At 38.1% G+C, this 21,162-nt stretch overlaps 1 protein-coding gene across 1 annotated transcript in view; it reads right to left on the bottom strand.

The window, feature by feature from the left end:
• Positions 1 to 20,955, bottom strand: part of GRIK3 (glutamate ionotropic receptor kainate type subunit 3) — a 710,309-nt gene extending 689,354 nt beyond the window's left edge. Inside the window, exon 1 of the mRNA XM_040337236.1 lies at positions 20,044 to 20,955. Within this exon, the coding sequence (XP_040193170.1) occupies positions 20,044 to 20,158 (115 nt within the window). The 5' untranslated portion in view covers positions 20,159 to 20,955. The remainder of the gene's footprint in view (positions 1 to 20,043) is intronic.
• Between the last annotated feature and the right edge of the window lie 207 nt (positions 20,956 to 21,162).

Raw genomic sequence — 21,162 nt, 5'->3', positions numbered from 1 at the left:
GCAGAAGGAGGAGGGGGCAGACAGTTGTACTGACTCTACTTTTGAAGATGCTTAGACCTGAGTCATCAGTGTCGACCTCCAAGTCGTCTTTCGGGAGTGCAATAAAACTGTCAGATGAAAATAATAGAGATAAGCCCAGGAGTGTGTCATGCAGTCATGCATTTACCTTTTAAAAAATAACTGAATTCCTGGAATTTAGCTTTAAAATGGTAATGTTTTAGATTGAGGCTTTCCACAAACCTGGGCCTAAGGTAAGGTTATTTATTTTATATATATGTTTTTTTTTTATATTGATTCCAAAATGTGTTAACAAGCCAAATAATAGAATATAACAATCTGGTCCCTTCCATCCCTCAGAATAAAAGTGCTAACACAATATTAATGGGTTAGCAGCAGGGGCATCTAGGTTCAGATGTTGTTCTCAGCTCAAACATCTTCTGATGTACTTCAGTGGAAGCAAGAAATAATGCTTTTTTGACAGTTAGGTAATTAATTTTAAGAACTTCTAAAAAAAAAAAGTTAGGCTTTTATTGTTGCCTGTGTCCATACTCACTTCCTGTAAGAACAGAAAGTGACAGGAGATTTCTCAGTGGGGATTTGACAAACACAAAACTATGAGGAATATGAATGCAGATTGGTGTTTACCTATGAAAACTTTTTATTTTTATCCGCTTTTTCTTGTCCTGGTGATGCCTGTATACATTATTTCTAATGCGAGACAAACAATGTAATGCCCAAATTTTGGTAAAATATAAAAGATGTGGTTGTGTTGAATAAATATATACCAAATTTTTCAAGCCACAATATAGCGTAAAACTAAGATACCTATAATTGTCAATAGATGCTACTTGTGTGATAGTACATGTGTTTGCATTGGGCGGGGGCTTACATTTTTTTATTTTTCAGTTTAAAAATGAATTTAAGGTTTGTGTCTTATTGTAATGGACCTTAATCTCCTTTTAAGGACATACATGTACTGTGGCAGGATGGCCCTTAAGCGCATAATCACGTACCTTTACGCCATCGCTGTCATCGGCTCTGGGGCATACATGGCCACCCATGATTGTTCAGAAGAGGGACAGAATGGCAGTCTGAATATGTAAACAAGTCACTGCTGTGCTGTCAGAGAAGGAAGAGAGAGATCTTATGTTTCTGCTAATCAAGAAAAACAGATGTCTCTCTTCCTCCAATTAAACCACCCCCCACACAGTTAGAATTCCCTTTCTAGGAGCACACTAAACCCATTGATCGCCCTTGGTGTTAACCCCTTCCCTGCCAGTATCATTTATACAGTGACAGTGCATTTTATTAAGCACTGATCACCGTATTGGTGTCACTGGTCCACAAAAAGTGTCACTAATGCCGCGTACACACGATCATTTTTCAGCATGAAAAAAAAAGATGTTTTTCGGCATGTAGAAAAAAAAAGCGGGGTGACATACAACACGTACGACGGCACTCTAAGGGGAAGTACCATGCGGATGATGCCACCCTTGGGGCTGCTTTAGCTGATTCCGTGTTAGTAAAAGACCATTCGCGATTTTCTGTCTGTTACAGCGTGATGAATGTGCTTACTCCATTACGAATGGTAGTTTTACCAGAAAGAGCGCTCCCATCTCATAACTTGCTTTTGAGCATGCGCGGGTTTTTAACGTCGTTTTAGCCCACACACAATCATTTTTTACAACCCGAAAATTACATTGTTTAAAACGTTGTTAAAAAATGCAGCATGTTCGAATTTTTTTTTTTGTCGTTTTTCAGAACCTGCAAAATGATGTGAAGCCCACACACGATCATTTTAAATTACATTTTTTAGAAATGACTTTTTTTCATGCCGAAAAATGATCATGTGTACGCGGCATTAGAGTCAGATTTGTCCGCTGCAATATTTCAGTCCCGCTAAAAACCACTGATCGCTGCCATTACTAGTAAAAACAATAAAAAAATAAAAAGTCCATAAATCTATCCCATAATTTGAAGACGCTATAACCTTTGCACAAATCAATCAATATACGTTTATTGGAAAAAAAAAAAAAAAATAAGTAGCAGAATACATATTGGCCTAAAATAGATTTTTTCTTGATGTGTTTTATAGCAGAAAGCAAAAAATTATGTTTTTTTCTATTTTTTTTTGTTTATAGAGCAAAAAATTAAAACCACAGAGGTGATCAAATACCACCAAAAGAATGCTCTATTCGTGGGAAAAAGGGACATACATTTTGTATGGGTACAGCATCACATGACTGCTCAATTTGTTATTTAAAGCAACGCAGTGCCATATCACAAAAAAATGGCCTGGTCAGGAAGGGGGGAAAACCTTCCGAGCTGAAGTGGTTAAGGTCAAACTCTAGCCAAAATTTATTTTGTAGTTCTGGGCAAACTGGGGTGCGGGTAAAGCCCAATTTAATTGAAAATCAATTTTTCCCATCCCTGCCACCCACCCACCTCTAACCAATCCTGCCATCCCGCAGCTTGTAAAATTTACTTACTTGGTGAAGTCAGTTATTTTCACCTGGGTTCCCCCCATCCAGGTTTTTCTCTGCCTGCTAATCCAGCACCACATGTTAACCCCAGCCATCATGTCCCTTTCACTCTCCTCTGTCCTCTTCTGGATCCCAAGAGGACCCCTGGTCTGACCAGCCAATGGTAATTGACCACATTACTCAACCAGAAGAATATTCAGTTCAGGAAGTAAGCAAAAAAAATGAAGGACCCAGCACCAGCCAAGGAATCTTCCTTCTTTGCCTTTGTTTGATCTGCAGTTGCTATGGTGCTGCACATGCTATAAGTAATTACACCAGTCATTTGATGGCTTGATAGTTTGGTTGAGTGCAAAAGCAACTGTAGTAGTTATCATATTCGGCATGCCTTGAATGCAACTGTTTTGGGAAACAGATGAGTGAACTTCCGCTTTAAGGCATGTTTTTATTTATGTATTAACCCAGTGATCAGATGGGTCAGAGGGTTCACTTATATCCTGGTGTGGGGCTTTAAATCATCTGTAAGGGTTTAAATGTTTGTATGTTGACATTGAGAAAAGAATTCTGCAAGATTTTTTTCCCCTCACCCGCTGTCACTACAGCATAAAGGCTTGTAGTTTTCAGTTAACTGTAAGGGGAATGATGACTGCCCTTGTAGTTCATTGACACTTCCTTCAGCTTTGTAACTGTCTGCTCATATGGAGGTATGGGCAGGCAAGATGGAGGCAGTGCCGGCAGGACCTTTACATTGCACCTGCAATCTACTGATAGTGGGTGCAATGCTATGCAGGCTCGAAAAATAGAAATGCACAATTTGTTTTTTTCTTAAAGGTGAACTTAGCCTTTAAATGCTGTCTATGTCTCCATAGAGGAGATTTCTCTTTCCTTTTCTTTCTGTCTGACAGCTGTCATCTGAACAGGAAGTGTGGATAAATAGTCCTCATGGGGACAGAATTTCTCATTCTCAACCTTCCTCATACTACTAGAGAAGATGTTTCATTGCCTGGGCCCATGTTGAGGTGATTTCCTGACACTTCCTACTCTGTCTGACATCCTTATAAAAAATAACTTTATTTTGCTTTAACTCTCCAAGACTTGAAAAAAAGCATTTAGTATAAACTAGTCCACGGCCTACAGATAAAGACGTTACAGAAACAGGCTTTGACACGTTAAGATCAAATGGAAAGCCATTACATATAAGAAACAAATGTAAAGAGATTTTACACGTATATACAGATGTGTTATCACTATCTTGTTGATTCTGCTGTATATTCTGCTCCGGAACAAAGACTCTTGTAAAGGATGTTGTACCAGACAATACAAAGCCAAGAATCAACAGCATGGTATAAGCTCAGGCTGATCTAGTGAGCCCTGTTCATATTGTAGAATGTTTTTTCTCTTTGTGAAAGAAAGTTTCTTCAAATAACACGTGGAAACCATCAATTGTGTCAAAAGGGAGCTTATTGAGTTCAGCCATATACAGTATAATAAATGGCTCTGCCTCTATTCACTATAAATTGAAACTGAACTACGCCTTTGTTTCTGTAATATTATTTCCTCTTTAAAGGTGGTCAAGAAACATAAATATACTTAGTCTAGCAAGCATCATCCCCTGTAAGAACCATAAATTAGGCATGTGAAATCACTGGGCGCTATGTTACCATATTGATATATGATTCATGTCAAATCTGAAGCTTTTTATATATGACGTGTGTTCAATTCACTGCTATGTGAGACTTATTGATCGATTTGCTAAAAGAGTAGATAACACTCACTTAGCAAAGTGAACGTTTGATTAGCTAAGTAAATAAGGTGAGCTAGCTTTCACTTTAAAATCCAAATTATGTACCACGGAATAAAAAAGGGGTTTTGCTTTGCACTTGATTGTAAGACCAGGGCGTGTGCTACCACTAGGCAAACTAGGCAGCCGCCTAGGGTGCACTGCTGCCTTGGGCACCATCTGCTGGTTTTCCTCAGAGTCTGCATGCTCTGCAGGCTGCAGCATGTAATTAACTCAGGCTCAGACAGCCGCTCCCTCTGGCCAATAGTGTATTTAGAGGCACAGCACTGGAGCCTGGAGGACATGTCCAGAGTCTCCCAACAGAACGGAAACAAACATCCCCTGGAGCTGCACATCTCTATGATCATCAGTGAACGACCTGTCCCTCTTTCTCAGAGACTCTCTGGGGATTGTCCCAGTACAGACAGCTCTGTCTTACATACAATGAATCCCTTACAGCAGGGGTGCCTAACTGCCGGTCCTCTGATGTGGCTCGCCACCTCCTGCTCTGGGATAGTGGGTCGACAAGCCCAGATTTTGGTTTCCTGACTCACCATCCCCAAGCATCAGTGTAAAGAACAGAGCCAGCCCTAGAGGAAGCAATCGATGCTTCCTGTATAACGCCGCCTCCTGTCACATGGGCAGGGCAATAGGGTGGAGTCAGGGGCGGCAAAATGAGGTTTCGCCGTTTCAACGTACTGACGAGAGTTTAAAAGAGGAAGTTCAATTCTCCAGCGTCACCCTTTGGGCTCCTTCTGCTAATTGAGAGTTAGTAGAGGTTTTGTGATTTTCAGTTTCATGCAATTTTGTTTGTTTCTGAACGTCCGTTCGTCAAGCAGACATGTTGCGCAATGGGGTTGTGCTAACTTGACCCACAAAAAAATATAGAAATATGTTTGATTCATATAACCAAAATACATGAATCCAAAGTAAAGACATTTGTTTTTACTCCATCAGTATCCCCAGCAAAGCAGCTTTTATTATTATCACATTATAATGAAGAAGAGAATGTGCGCTGCTGTTCTTGATTTCAGAACTTGCCGCGTCACGAATGTGCTCTTTCAAATACGAACTCTAGTTCTACCAGACAGAACGCTTCCGGCTGGTCTTTGCTTCTAAGCATGCGCGTTTGTACTTTGTCCAAAAGTCCGATTGCCTGCTGTACACACGGTCGGACCAGGCACCATCGGACTTTTGTTGACGTAAAGTTTGTCCGTTTGCAGACTGAACTTTTTGTCCGATGAAACCCGAAAAAGTTTGTCCGATGGAGCGTACACACGATCGGACTAATTTGAAAACTTGCTGATTTTGAAGTTTGTTGGCAAAAAGTCCAACTGTGTGTACGGGCCTTATGCTGTTTTTGCATATACAGACTGATTTTACTGTTGTGGGTTTAGTAACACTATAACTATGGCTCATTAAACATTATACTCATTATACTCATTTAGCAACTCATCCCTAATATATTCAGTGTACATTTAGACACAGTAAAATTATTTTTATTGCAATAATGAGTGGCCAGCACAAATTATGTGGGTCCTGTGTACTGTGGTGCAAAATGAAAACAGCATCAATGTTTTTATTGGTCGAGGTATGTTGCAAACTGAGGTGTCATTGTAAATGGGCTTCTTAATGTAGTGCACGCACATGTGTATGCTGCAGTTTGCACTTTAATGAAAGAGTGAAATTCTGTTAGAGAGCCCACAAGTCAACACAGGGGAGTTCTTTTCTAGAATTTCTCAACTCCTGTTATCCAAGACTAGGACTGGCCCACTATCAGGTAAAACATGTAATTGTGGTTCATTTGGAATTAACCTAATTACACCCCTTTGAGCCACCATTACATACTGGCCTCTGTCCATCAATACACTATAAATAATAATAAAAAAAACTTTTGTTGAACACAAGATACAGTATACTTATGTGCTAAGGAGAAACTCTTTTTCCGATACATAGGGGTTGATTTACAAAAGGCAAATAGGCTGTGCAATTTTCTGGGGAATTTTCACTTTGCAAGGGCATGTTCATTTAATTTAACCATCCCATCATGTGCAAGCAAAAGACATGTTTTTATTTTTTTTTTCATTTGCTTTCGTGTTACATAGTTAGGCTGGCTGACAAAATACACAAGTCCATCTAGTTTAACCAATACAAGGGAAACAAATATATACAATCCTATATAAACAATCCTATACCCAGAGTTGATCCAGAGGAATGCAAAAAAAAAAGAACAGCAAAGCATTATCCAATTTGATCCAGCAGGGCAAAAAAAAACTTCCTGATCCTCTAAGAGGCAATCCGATATTCCCTGGATCCACTTTACCTATAAATGTTGGTATCCAGTTATATTATGTACATTTAGGAAACAATCCAGGCCTTTTTTAAAGTAATAAATTTAGCTAGACCGAACCAGCTCTTGAGGGAGTATATTCCACAAAACCCTTCCATATTTGGAGATTAAATCTCTTTTCCTCTAGACCTAAAGAGAGCCCCATTGTTCTCTATGATGACCATAAAGTGAATAACTCAATGCCAAGTTCACTTTATGGACCACTTATGTATTTATATGTACAGTACAGATCATATCCCCCCTTAAACTCCTCTTCTCAAGTGAGAATATATTCAGTTCCTCTAATCTTTCCACATTACTGAGCTCCTCCATGCTTCTTATCAGTTCGGTTTCCCTTCTCTGCACTTTCTCCAGTTTCCCAATATCCTTTTTGAAAACTAGAAGATGAGGTCTTACTATTGATTTGTACAGGAGTCCATGCCTCTCTTATTACAAGAAAGGATGTGATTGATAATTCTTTGCAAAGTCAAAGTTTACCACAATAACTAAGCTAAAGGAAAATTCCTTTGCAAAGAGAAAAACCTATTTGACCTTAGTAATTCAACTCCACGAATAATAAAAAAAAAAGAAGAAGGAAAATCTACTTTAGAAAGGCATGCACTTTGATTCCTACATCTGTTCATACCAGCTCAAGATTTTTACCATATGGTTTCAGGGGAAACATTTTCAGATCCTATTTACATTATTATAGTTATTCACCTATACAGTACATGGTGACAATAATATTTCAGCTCTGCACTAACTGCATGCAAACTTACAGACTGCTGAAAGACAGGAAAAATAAATCCATTATTTTATGTCTATTGGTCACTTTAATATATGTATTTCAGTTTTGTAATGCAAAATATAGCTGGTGTTTGGAAAGACAAGAGCATTACAGTATGTCTACAGGCCTGATCACACTGTCTATCATAAAATTAAGTGACTGCGAGAGTGTAGTTGTTGGGAACACACTTTAGTATTTGGGAGAGCACTGAAGGAATAGAAAGAGATGAATACGTAAGATTGAGGTTAGAGCTCATAAAATATTTTCGCATAAAATGTATGAAATTAATTACCTCTGTGCATGTCAAACCTGATCATAGTAGATAACCAACTTTTTTTATTATATATAAAAGTGTGTAGGCCCTTGCAGTGTTTTGGGTATACTATTCTGGAAGGTGGCTTTTTAGGGCTCACTAATCTCGATTTGTACACAACTATTTCAAAAGTGACTTATATTCCTTAATTATGGTACCCTCTTCTATTTCTACTTCATATACAATATCTACATATAATAATGGTCAGTCTTTCTCAAGCTATTATTTAATTTGTATCTCTCAGTAAGAAAAAACAAGTCATCTTTCTTTCCTTCCTTGATATGAAATTAAATGAACTTTACTTTCTTCTCTGATAGGGTTAGACATACATAGAGGGAATAATATCTGTTGCTAAAAAAATTTGGGGGCGCAAACAAACCCCATTAATGTCCACACTCATCAGAGGACGCCTTTCGTTCCATGGGACAAGAAGCCGATGACTGGAAGTGACTTGATGACAAATATTGATTTGCAAAAATTAGAAGTGGGAGGGTTCAGGGCACAGTGCTCTGCGCCCAGAGGACAGCCTAAAACAAGCCAATTAGAGTTGCTTTTCAAACATTGATGGACCTAATAGACACCCATTAGTCCAGCACTCCACACAGTGCACACACATATGCACAATTCAATTTTTAATAAATTATAATATGACTAACAGTTTTTAACATGTTAAAGTAGCTTTCTACTTTGACAAACTAACTTCTGGAACTTTGGGGGGCAGTGCCCCTGCGCCCCTTATGGACTGGGCACCACTGCATTGAGGTAATGCATGTCATACATATTATGCAGAATAATATATTATACCTTGGCTACAAAAAAAAGGCCAAACTTGCTGAAAAAAAATAAAAAATAAAAATCCCTCCCTTGGGATAGTGCTATTTCTATTCCACTTTAATGTTTTCACAAAAACATTATAGGAAATTTTCCTGTAAAAGGTACCACAATGCTGTAAAATGTTGTACAATATACAGGATACAGTTAAAATCACATGAGAAATTGTGAAGTCATCAAGCATTACATTTGCTGTGTTGTTGCTAAGCCCTGTTACATATTCATTTCCTTTAGGCATCCCATATTGTGCAAACAACACTTTCTGTGCTTGCACATTCCAACGTTAACCTTCCAATGCCCTCCAAGATGACATTGTTACACTGCGGGTAGCTTTCAGTCACTGTGTCTCCGGGAGATTCCTCTATGTATGTGCCAGTGTAGAGGCAGACAGATCCTGAATGAAAATCAATATGTTTGGGGTTTTTCCAGTTAAAAGCAAATGGCTTTAGACCGGTGGTTTAGTAATCTTCACGTGAAACCTTGCATTTGGTAAATGGATTTTATATAGAGTCACACTGCTAAAGTCAATTGTGTAAGGTTTGTACATATTCATTTTATTTAAATGTACATATTCGCCAAGGCTCTGTTGTTTACACAAGTTAACTTAACCTCATTTGTCCCCAATTAAATCATTATAGATATTACAAACAAAATAACAGTTAAGGTAAAAGCAAAGGGATATTGAAGCATTATATGTAGAAAAGGATTCTTCCTTAGATGTTATTGACGGAAAGGAAAAAAAGAGTTAAGTATTTATAATGTAGGACAGATAAAGGACAGTACACTCATTTTGATTACTCATGGTCATTTTTAGAGAATGTTTGGCAGACGTGGACCAGTAAAGGTACATTTTGTAGCTCTTGAAGCTAAAGTGGTTTTACTCTTTAAACCAAAATTGGACTTTTAACTCAGACCTGTATTGATCAGCACATGACTCCCTTCTAACTGTTATTAAAATAATGCAATAAACGCTTATAATGACAATAATTCATGTCATTATCAAAAGTAAACAATGTAAAACTCAGATTTCATCTCGGTATGAAGGAAGTCTGGGTCACCATGTTATTATATTTGACAGTCATTCTATTGGGTTCATTGAAGATTAATTTGCCAAAGACAAATAGATCATTCACTTTGCAAAATAAGTTACCCAATCCAAGGGAACATGCCCCAGAGATTAGTGAATGATGTGAAGCTCTGCTAACATCCATCATCCAATCATGTGCAAGTAAAATTACAGTATTTTTTTTTATTTTCCTTGCATGTGATTGGGTATTCTTTGCAAAGAGAAACGTTGCTGCATTCACAAGGATGTTAGGCAATGCCCTTGCAAAGTGAAACTTCCCTTGCAAAGTGAAAAACAAACTTGCCTTTGGTAAATAAACTCCTTTACATTTTTGAAACCTCAGGAAAAAAATGTCACGTACAAAAAAAAGTGTTGCATATATCTAGTGTTTATAATACTTCCAAGACCTAGATCCTGCAATAGTATTTTTACAGCAGGATTTGATGAAAGGGTTCATTTCAGTTTGGTAAATTCTACCACATATCTGGTTTGTTCTCTTACTTAACCACTTAAGGACCTGCTCACAACTATATACATCCTGTTTTTAAAGATGGATATCTCGGTAACGGCAGCAGCTGCTGCCACAACCGAGATATCCATCTTTTCCTTGAGCGGTCCTGTAAACGATAACGGTGGTCTCCGCAGCGGATTCGCCACGACACCACCATTATCGGCGGCAGGAGAGGGCTCCCGCCGCTCTCTCGCGCCCTCCGCCACTAACCGGAGCTGTCGTCAGCGGCGGAGGCGATCGGGTCCTGTCCCATAGCATAGCAGGGCGGAAGTGATGTCAAAACGTCACTTCCCCCCATGCTTCTTAAAGCAATATTTTCTTGTTGTCATTTCTTCAAATGACAAAACCTTTTTTTTTTTTTGCATTTAAGTCTAAATATGAGATCTGAGGTCTTTTTGACCCCAGATCTCATATTTAAGAGGACCTGTCATGCTTTTTTCTATTACAAAGGATGTTTACTTTCCTTGTAATAGGAATAAAAGTGATCAATTTTTTTTTCAGTGTAAAAATTAATAAAATAAAAAAGAATTAAAGCGCCCCATCCCGACGAGCTCACGCGCAGAAGCGAACGCATACGTGAGTAGCGCCCGCATATGAAAACGGTGTTCAAACCACACAAGTGAGGTATCACCACGATCGTTAGAGCAAGAGCAATAATTCTAGCCCTAGACCTACTCTGTAGATCAAAGATGCAACCTATAGAACTTTTTAAATGTCGCCTATGGAGATTTTTAAGGGTAAAAGTTTGACGCCATTCCACGAGCGGGCGCAATTTTGAAATAAAAAAAAAATGGGCTAACTTTACTGTTGTCTTATTTTTTTATTCAAAAAAGTGTTTTTTTCCAAAAAAAGTGCGCTTGTAAGACCGCTGCGCAAATACGGTGTGACAAAAAGTATTGCAATGACCGCCATTTTATTCTCTAGGGTGTTAGAAAAAAAATATATAATGTTTGGGGGTTTTAAGTAATTTTGTAGCAAAAAAAAAAACAGTTTTAGTCTTGTAAACGCCAAATGTGAAAAACAGCCAAGATCCTTAAGTGGTTAAACCAGCTATTTAAACCATTTCCTTTAGGTGGTAAACCCTAACAAATCCAGTGAAGTGACTGGCTTCTGGTGATACACAGAGATGAAGCAAATCCTCCTACATAAGTTGTACTTGTTTTATCAGCAACCCTCTCCACGCTAAAGCCTAAAACACAGATTTTACACAGCATCTCTGAGCTTTAAAAAGCAAGGGGCAGGGATCTGAAGTCCCACACTGCAGGAGCTCAAAAAGAAAAGCTTTGAGCCCTAATGGAAGGGAAGGGACACACAAGGAAAACAAGCACAGTTGTGGTGGTGTCAGTCACAGACTGTGTGCTGGAGCTCTCCTTTTTCATCACAAATTATATCTTGGAATCTGGAAAGACTGTAAGAAGTAACTCATGCAGATAACCGAGGAATGAGGAAGCGGAGATAAATCATACTCATTGCATTGGATAGAGACAAATATACAGCATAGAAAGATGTGCTTTATTAATATTTCATGCCAGAAGCTTACAACCACTTTAAATCTCACAATTACTGCATGTTTCATTAATGTGCCTTTCCGTGGATAAACTATATGATACTGATTGAACTTCAATAAATTTTAGTGGTTTAGAGAGGACCTCTACTGTGGAATCTGTGCCCAAAAATGGCAAGTGGGTGACAAAAGACTAGTTAGAATTGTTAATAGGCTGCCTGCTGATCATTTCCTCATTACTGACTTACCACTCTTTGTTCTGCACTGTGTCTCTTTGTTAAAGTGGCCATCCTGGTAGAATAGCAGAGTTTGCTTCCTTTTATCTAAGCTGCCCCACTGATAACTGGTAATCTGATTACTGGCAAGATAATAATTTTGAAGCATCAGGAGGGTTGGAGGAAACACAGATCCACAGAAGAAGAAGCAGGCAAAAGCTTCCGCTGCGTGTCTCACTGTACAGCTTTATTTCCAGGAAGGAGAACACTATTCAGGACACGAGTGACATTTCCTGATCATACACAAGATCTTGTGAGGCTAGAAATCAGAGGAAGCAGTGCCTAAGAAGATCTCACACTGGAAATGTATCTATAGCTATTAGTCTAAAGAACACCAATTTCTAGGAACAATTACATGCCAGGAAGCCACAAAGCCAGCAAGAAAATGTTCAGGGTACCACATAGGGGCATTACATACCAACTGAGAGCCACGTGTAAATGATGGCAACATCAGCTTCCTGGCTATGGTATAGCTTATACCAATAAAGGTACATTTTTATTGTAAATGGTCTATAAACCTATGCGGTCATAACTCAAACTTTTGCACTGTCCTCAGAACAGTTATCAAGCCAAAATGTCAATTGTTTGTCTTGGCTGTCAAGATCAGACATATTAGAACATTTTCTCTGACTTAAGAAAGAGTCAGCCATGCTCCCCAGTGAAGAAAACCACCTTGATTTAGCATACAGTCAAAGTGACTTATGCAGGATTCCGTCTAACAGTTGAGATTACATTTAATGAAATTAAATAGGCAAATATGCAGCTTTTGTTTTTATCTGTCTTATAATTATGCTGATTTGAATCAGAGGAATTATTGTGACTTTCTAGAAAACGACATTGCCACACAGTTACAAGATCCACTTTGAATTCAATTGAGTGACATTTAATGGTTCACCCCGTACTATTCCTGGATTCCTCATGTGTGATTTTTTTTTTCCTTTTTGCAGCTTAGTCCTTACAGAGTATTGTTATACCATTCACGATAAGCCTGCATTCTGGGTGATCCATATACACTAAAATCATCAATAAAAACACAAGAAATCTTGTTTGGCACCAGAAACATGCATGACAGAGGAGTGATAGGAAATATTATAATCTTGATATATCGAAATGACAAATTCAGTTAAGTGAGGAAAAAAAATAATATAACACTGGCTCCTTAGGTTGAGTGCTTTAAGTTGACAGAATCTAAATTGATCCACTTGTTAAATGAAGTGATTCAATCTGAATTGATCCACTTGTCAAACGAGGTTATTTGGTCCGTGACCTATTCTCAATGTACTGTAAGTAATCAATGAACTGATAAAAATGTCCAGTCAACCACAAGAAGGCATAGCCCAATCAGCAATGATTAAAGCAATTCACTTAGTGATTTGGAAAGAAAGCTACATGCATCTTCTTGTGCACTCAAAAAATGCTATGGTAATTTGGATTCAAAATGTAATCTGAATAATGTAAAATATTAAAAACCATACAAAGTAAAATAAATATACCGCAAAACTTAATAACAAGAAGGAATGGCTTACTTTTTCCTTTACTGGCTACCAGCCATAAACACATTTAATTCATTTTAGCAATAGATGGTAGTTTTAGAGCATAAATGAAGCCTGTGCCCTTCTCCAGAAAATGCTACGTGGTTGGCTTTCTTTCCTAATGAGTCACTTACTTAGAACAGTCATGCAACTAGTGATGTCATAGAAAAAGTCAGCGCTCCTGATGAGCACAGGTGTTCTGTGATGCAAATTACCATTTAAAGCCAGAGATGTAGCATTGTCAAAATGACAGCTCAGCTATGGCACTCAGTTCAGATCGTCTTTAATGTGTACAGGTTTATAAAGCTTCTTCTACAGAGGTCATATTTAATATGAATTCCAAGCTGCAATAGAAGAGCTCCCCTAGTGTTTAATTTAAGGGAATACATGCTATTTTCTAAATTCAAAATGCTCCAAACAATACATTGTATTGTGTCATCTTTGAGATACTACTATATTTGTAGCATTACCTCATATATGATATGGTAAAGTCCCATCTCTTGCTATCTATCTATCTATCTATCTATCTATCTATCTATCTATCTATCTATCTATCTATCTATATATCTATTTCATTGAAAGTGTCCTGTTCTATTATATACCGTATTTATCGGCGTATACCGTGCACTTTTTTCCCCTTAAAATAAGGGGAAATCGTGGGTGCGCGATATACACCGATACCTGCTTCCCGTGCTCAGTTTGAATGCCTGCGCCGACATATACCGAGTGCAGTACACTCGGCTACATTCGGCCAGGCTCGGCTTCGCTCGTGCTCACGCATTAACGTCACAGAGCGTGGGCACGAGCGAAGCAAAGCCTGGCCGAATGTAGCCAAGTGTACTGCACTCGGTATATGTTGGCGCAGGCATTCAAACTGAGCGCGGGAAGCGGCGATTCGACGGGGAGACAGCGCGGGAGAAGCTGGGAGGACGTCACCGAAGCCGCAGACGGACGCCGCGCAAGACACCAAAACTGTAAGTACTAAAAAAAAAATTACCAGGAATTGCGGGTCCACATTAGGGGTGCACGCTATACGCCGGAGCGCGCAATACCCCGATAAATACGGTATGTTAAATACGGCATAAATACCAGCTGATCCTGCCAGAAATCTACTGAGCTGGTAACTTTCTGTGTTGTTCTGCTTGTTCTGCACCCTTATCAATTAGTATCATTAGCTCTTATTAGCTCTCATCATGGACTACAGAACACTTCCCCCCATGCAAAGAGGAGGTGTTCTAAGGCCCCAAAACAGTAAATAAAATACATCCTGTCCTAGGATAATGAAACAGCTCCTCCATAGATACCGTACAGTGAATGAGTGTTACCTTAATACAGGAAATGTGTTGCTGGCATAATTACAAGGGGAAAAGCCTGGAAAAAATTAACAATTAAGGCAACTATGAAATCTAAGGTCTGGTAAGCTGCAATATATAACATTTTCATTATTGGGTTTAGATACACTTTTATGTTCTTTTTTTTATTTTGTGTTGTTCCCACCAGATGGTGACATAGAGTATAAATTCTCACCTTTGTGATATCAGTCTTTCAAATGTGTTATCAGTGACTGACTGTAGACCATGTGGAATAAAAGAAAAAATACCAATCACCCTTACTAACCACATACACACTGCTCTTGCTGAGTAATCAGCAGATGAAAATCAGTAACTGGTGCTGCTTTCTACTTAAATTTGCCCCCATAGCCAAAAGCAGCAAGGAATCACAATATTTCCATACCTGCAACAATGTTAATGTTTTACAATGGCTGTGCTAATGCTGAATTTAGTATTCCATTGAATTTGAATATTAAAAGGATTACAGTTAACCAGATACTGCATGTAATGTTTGAGCCACTGGATGTAAAAGCTTTAGTTTTAAAGACAGCATGCCTTCAACCCAGCATTTTGCATACTCGGAATATGTAAATGTTGTGCCTGAAATTACATAAAATGACCCTTATCCATATATCCTTGTGTACATTTTTCAAATAAATGGAGCCTTCACCAAAACAATCAGACTCTAACAATGGAATGCTGTTGGTTTTTGAGCTTCTTTATTTTAATATGTTTATAGAAATGAAACAAAGAAAAAAAACACTCCAATGCCAAGGGACAAAAATAAGCCAGCAACAATACAAGGAATATCAAATAAATATAGCACCAGTATCATCTCTACAACTGGCAGCTAAATTAACATCAAAGATGATAGATGGAATCAGGCAAGCTCTTTTGAACAGTAGGTCCAATGTTCTTTGCTCTCGTTGGTAAAAGTGGTAAGGATGACTGTTAGTAGGTCCAGTTGGGTTTTGCAACTAATTACACTTCTGGCTAACAAAAGTTTAAAATATACCTCAGTTATATTCCCTAACAACGATCCTTGATATAAAGACAACAAATTAGCCATTCCAATGAGCTTTGAAGTTGTCAAGGTGTGGCTGTATTGCCCGCCGTTGAAAAACCTCAAATGGTGTACACGCATTGTTGCTCAGATACTGACGGCTTTAGGTGGTGCCTACTACAGTATATATAGGGTTAGACAGAACCCTCTATATGAACGGCAACAATGTGGGAGGTGCACGCACATGATATCACATGATAGCCCTTGAGGTTTTCTGACCTCTGGTACTAAAGCCTATGGCATTATTGGTATGCTCCTTGTCCAGCAGGACTTATAAGACAAGTGGTGTTAGAGTGTGCAATTGATGACAAAAAATCTTGAATGTTGAGTGTCTGTGCATTTGTCCCGGTTTCAATATTTTTTTTTAGCAATTACGCAAATAAAGGCACCCTCAAATATTGTACAGTATTTGCTTTTATTTTATCCTCATAGCTTTGCCTAAAAATACATTTTTGTTTCTAACAGCTTCAGAAAATGCCAAAATGGTATATATTAGCCTATACCTTGGACTTGAAAAATTCAACACAATTTTTTTTTCCAAAAAAGGCCAAATGAGCAAGTAATTACCTGTAGATTGCCTGTCAAGGAAATACCGTACTTTTTTTTGTCCTAGTGACATTTCTTCTTAGCCTACGCAGCACTAATAATGAAATGCCTTTCCTTCATGAAAAAGGGGTTAATGTAGTAAAATACAGATCATAGCTTTTCAATATATGTAATAATATATGATGTAAATCACAATAGCTGTTCTGCAAAAATGCAGAAATCCCTGTGCAGCCTTACTTGGAGGATTTATTCTTTACACACAAACTATAAGAAGGTGGAAATTGGGGGCCTTTGTCTTTCTATGACCATAATATGAGAATGAAAGTATAACAGAGGCACATACTTTAATTCATTGATGCTTATGGTGCATGTGCTATAGAAAAGAACGCAAAGTAGTGGGATGAGGCTAGATGGATACAAAGAGCCAGACAGTATAAATGAAGCTTGAGCTCTCAAGGAGCATTAGGAAGTAAGAGTGTGGTAAAGACAGATAGATAAGCATCAAGGTCCCAACCTTGACACATAATAATAATTTTTTTAACTCAACTTTCGTCATACATATCTTTCCTGTCAAACAATATTTGAAGTTTGAACACTAAGTAGTGTATTTATAGTTTGTAATTAATTTTGTGCATTTACAGTAGTGACAGCAGAGAGCACACTACATGCTGCATATATTAGTGTGTAAGGGCGTTCTTCCTGTGACACAAATGGGTTTGATAGGTTGTAATATTGTAGGGCAAATTCATCAGGAATATGTGTAGGAGACCTGATCTCATGTGTTACATCATTTCAGATTCTTAAAGAAATGCAAATCTTGTATAAGAATAAAAGCGAGTCATAACCTTGTAGAGGTTTTCTAATGATCTTATAAATGGCGGTGATCACCTCTGATAATAAGCCTTATCCATTAGCTAGAAACTGTTCTCCAACCAAGCAAACAAAGTAATTTATAAAGATGTACTTAAAGAATTAGAATTGGATCTTCCTTTACCGAATGACAAATACATAAATAGCTGTTTTTCAGTTGGAAACCAAAAATTGGCAATGCAGTAAAATTTACAGTAAGAAAAAGAATAATGTCAATGCATACCTATTTAAGGCTAAGCATTACATTATAGTTGAACATTCTGAGAATGGCAGTCTCCATTTACCTAGCATAGGTATCATTTCATATGCATTATGAAGTTTTATTTCCCTTAAGAAACAAGAATGAATATCTTACAAAGACCCATGATGTTAAATATTGTTACTCATAGAAGAGAAAGATGACATGCTTGCCATGTGAACATACTTTTGTTCAGTTATAAAGTATACAGACAGAAACTCTTCTCTTTAACATGCCAGTCAGGTGTGAGCCTCAAGCCTCTTTCTCCTCTGTGACCTCTGATGATGAACTATCACTATCAACTTCTGCTGTTGCACGACCTCCAGATTGTTAACAAGCTAGTGTATCTTACATCAGGTTTTTATTCTTAAAAGTCCTGTAACTGTGTCTTCATCGGTTATATAGTGTCCGACAGGTTATTAACCCAGTAATTGAAAAGTAAAGATGTCCACTATTGGCTCATAGATGGATTCCCAATGACATTCCAGATTTAATTTTTTAATGGCCATATCACAACTTAAAACACCATTCTATACATGTGCTACTCTTTTACAGTATAATGGAGTCAAAATACTTTTCTTTTCAAGCATATATGTCGCATAGAGTGCATACGTTACTGACAGGTTTGAAAAAAAAAAAAAAAAACTTCTGGAGGTTTCAGCGGCTTTTCTCTAACCGCAAACCCAACACATGGCTATTTCTCTGAGATTATTTCATTAGGTGTAATTCAAACCCCCTTCCTAAAAATTATTCTATTATTTGGGTTAATCACTAAACGATGCATGAAGCTTTTTTTGCACATGAAACTCATTTCAAATAGGACTCATTTTACTTTTCAGGTTTGATATACTGAAATCATATAGTGAACACTGTCAAACATTCCTCTGCAAAAAAAAAAACATATTGTGAGGAACTAACAATACAATACTTTAACCAAGTGTCTAAATTGATTTAATTTTGATTTGGGCTTTAGAAATTGCTTGTAAACTGTGATCTTTACACCACCTGCCCCAGCGCTGAAAAGACAAAGGAAAAAAAAATTGCTTTCTGAGTATGGTTTTCCTTTGTCAGTTATAAAAGACCTATAAAATGCATTGTCGATGATAAAATCTATTTCATAAAGTGAAGATCCATTGGAGTATGGCATAACTGCAAATAGATGTTCCTGCTTTGAGACCTGACATTGAAAAAAACTGTAGTGTAGTACTTTGTTTTTGCCGACTTATGAAAACAGAAAAAAAAAAAATATATATATATATATATATATATATATATATATATATATATATATATATATTAATATTTGATATGCCAAATCTCTTATCAGTAAGACCAGGAGATATTAACCCTTTAGTACCTAGTTAAGTACTTAAAAGGTAAAATATGTAAAATTCATATCTTAATGAAAACTCACCATGCTGTAAAACATATATACGCTAAGTATTCACTTTATAAAGTTAAAACTTACAAGTGTATACATCTAGAGCAATAAAATCTCTTATTAAGAAAATCAACATTGATTTCCTAAGTAACTCTTAGGAAAGTCGATTGCACCCTACTTTACAGGCCTTGATAGAAATGAAAGCTGCGGATAGATTTCAAATATAAACCTCTTATATTCCAAATTGCCATTGTCACAGACCGTGTGAGTATAGGTGGAAGAGTCCTATTTCAATACTCAGTGAAATGCATCTGTTAACCTAATTTAGTATAGTCTGTCCTTGGGGAGCCAAGAGATTAGTGGACCCCCAAGGTCAATAAATGAAGAGACAGCACAGTCTATAACCTTAACGGATTTTTTTTTTTAGCTGGGAAGCTTCCTACATACTCTTTTGGCTACCCCTGGATGAATAACCTAAAGTTAATTTGCTATGAAGGGGGAAACAACTGCGTGAGTTATCACAGACTATCACAGTTTTCAAGAAGCACAACACAAAGCCAAAGACAGCACAGAAAGAAGAATTCACAGCTGATCTGAAGCATCACTGAAGACAATAGGTGAAAACATTGCCACTTTGTTTCAAAACTAGACATCTGTTCATAGAACGCGATGACAGTATCTCAAATCTCAAACTACAGCGCTTGCTTTGTGCTCTCAAAAGCCTTACCCTTTCAATGCCGAATTCCCTTGCAGGGAATAACAAATGGTGTTTCAAAATAAGCAACTTTTTAATAAAGTACTGTTTTAAATGGTGCAAACAAGAATGTCAGCATCAGCAGGCACGCTGTACGATTCCACCTGCATGCAGATCTATGGGCACAGTCGCAGACAATATCTGTGTCCTTAGGGACAGCTCAAATAAACTGCAGTGAAGGACTGATAAAGCTAGGCAGGTGTATGCAGCTGTCATCAAAATGTAGACTCTGGACAGTTGGGAAACCCGGACAGTTGGTGTCCCTTTATAAGTCGTCTGTTTCAATCTAGAGTTTGCAGCGAACAATCTCAAAGACGTTCCTCCAGAGGAAATCACACAGTTAACCCTTTCAGTAAAACAGGGAACAACACAGCTTGACATTTTACTGCTGCATCCCCCTGGCACACAAGGTCGGTAAAGGTGCAAGCGAAAGAAGAATTGCAGGCACTTACCTATGCGAATAACGTGTGGCATTCCTTGACAGTCCTGAAGCCAGACGATGTAGCAGAACAAAACTGCCCAGTATTTTAAAACCATACTCCAAAAAGAGAGCCAGTAATGTGTCATTGTTAGAAACAAAATCCCCACGAAGTTTAGTTAATATGGGATTCCCTGGGACTTCCTTGGCGGTTTTAAGATTCCAGTGATAGCCCAAGACAGTCACAGTTGAATGCCTCTGCACTGCACATGTTAGCAGACTATCCCCAAGCCCCAGCAGCTGAAATCAAAGGTTAGGAGATGCTTCTACTAACCACAAAAAAAAGCTTCTTCTTCATTTACATGTGTAGTACTGGTCTCTCCAGTCCCATTCACCTGCTGGAGACTAGATGCTTAGATGCAGTCCTCATTGATGCTATCAACTGGTCCTTAGCAAAGCTGTGGAGTGGAATCCCAGACATAGGAAATCAGGAGCTCCCTGGGGCTTATGGAGAAGGAAAGACAGATGCAGCAAGAGCCATCCTGCAGCTGAAGGAAAAAAAATGTATATTCCTTTCTCTGGCTTCAGAGATTTAGCAGTGAGAGAGAATTGGACTGACAAAAGCAGACACACTCAGGCAGCCTGCCTGCTCCACATGCAAAGCAGCTACCATCTCATGACTGTGATTTGTTCAGTGGGTGAATACAATTCATTGCACTTGTGTGTAGTCTTTAGGAGTAGATGGGTGGACTGCAAATACAAACAACAGAGTAATACTGGATTGCAAATGGTAGCTTGGACCTTCAGAAAATGGGTGTCTGTACTGAATTCATACAGGACAGCTTTCCATGCCCCCTCCCTTTTCCTAGGGAGCTACTTGCTTGAAGTGGGTAAGGTGCCAGCTTCAGTTTAGCACTAATACTGCTTTCTTTTTTTTTCTTACACTGCTACCCATGCAGCAAGAAAGGGACTCAAGCTTTGAGGGTACAAGGAAAAGGTGTGGTTTAATGATTGGGGAGCTGATACTTTATCATCAGGATAGGGTTACTAAGTGATCTGTCTCACCATAAATAGCATCATTAATGTTAATAACGTTCCAATGTCACGTGACAGAAGGGGTTGTTTAGGTTATGTGGCCCTCTTTTGCATCTGC

Source organism: Rana temporaria, chromosome 2, assembly GCF_905171775.1.
Source record: "Rana temporaria chromosome 2, aRanTem1.1, whole genome shotgun sequence".
Lineage (NCBI taxonomy): Eukaryota > Metazoa > Chordata > Amphibia > Anura > Ranidae > Rana > Rana temporaria.
This window is presented reverse-complemented; position numbering and strand designations above follow the sequence as displayed.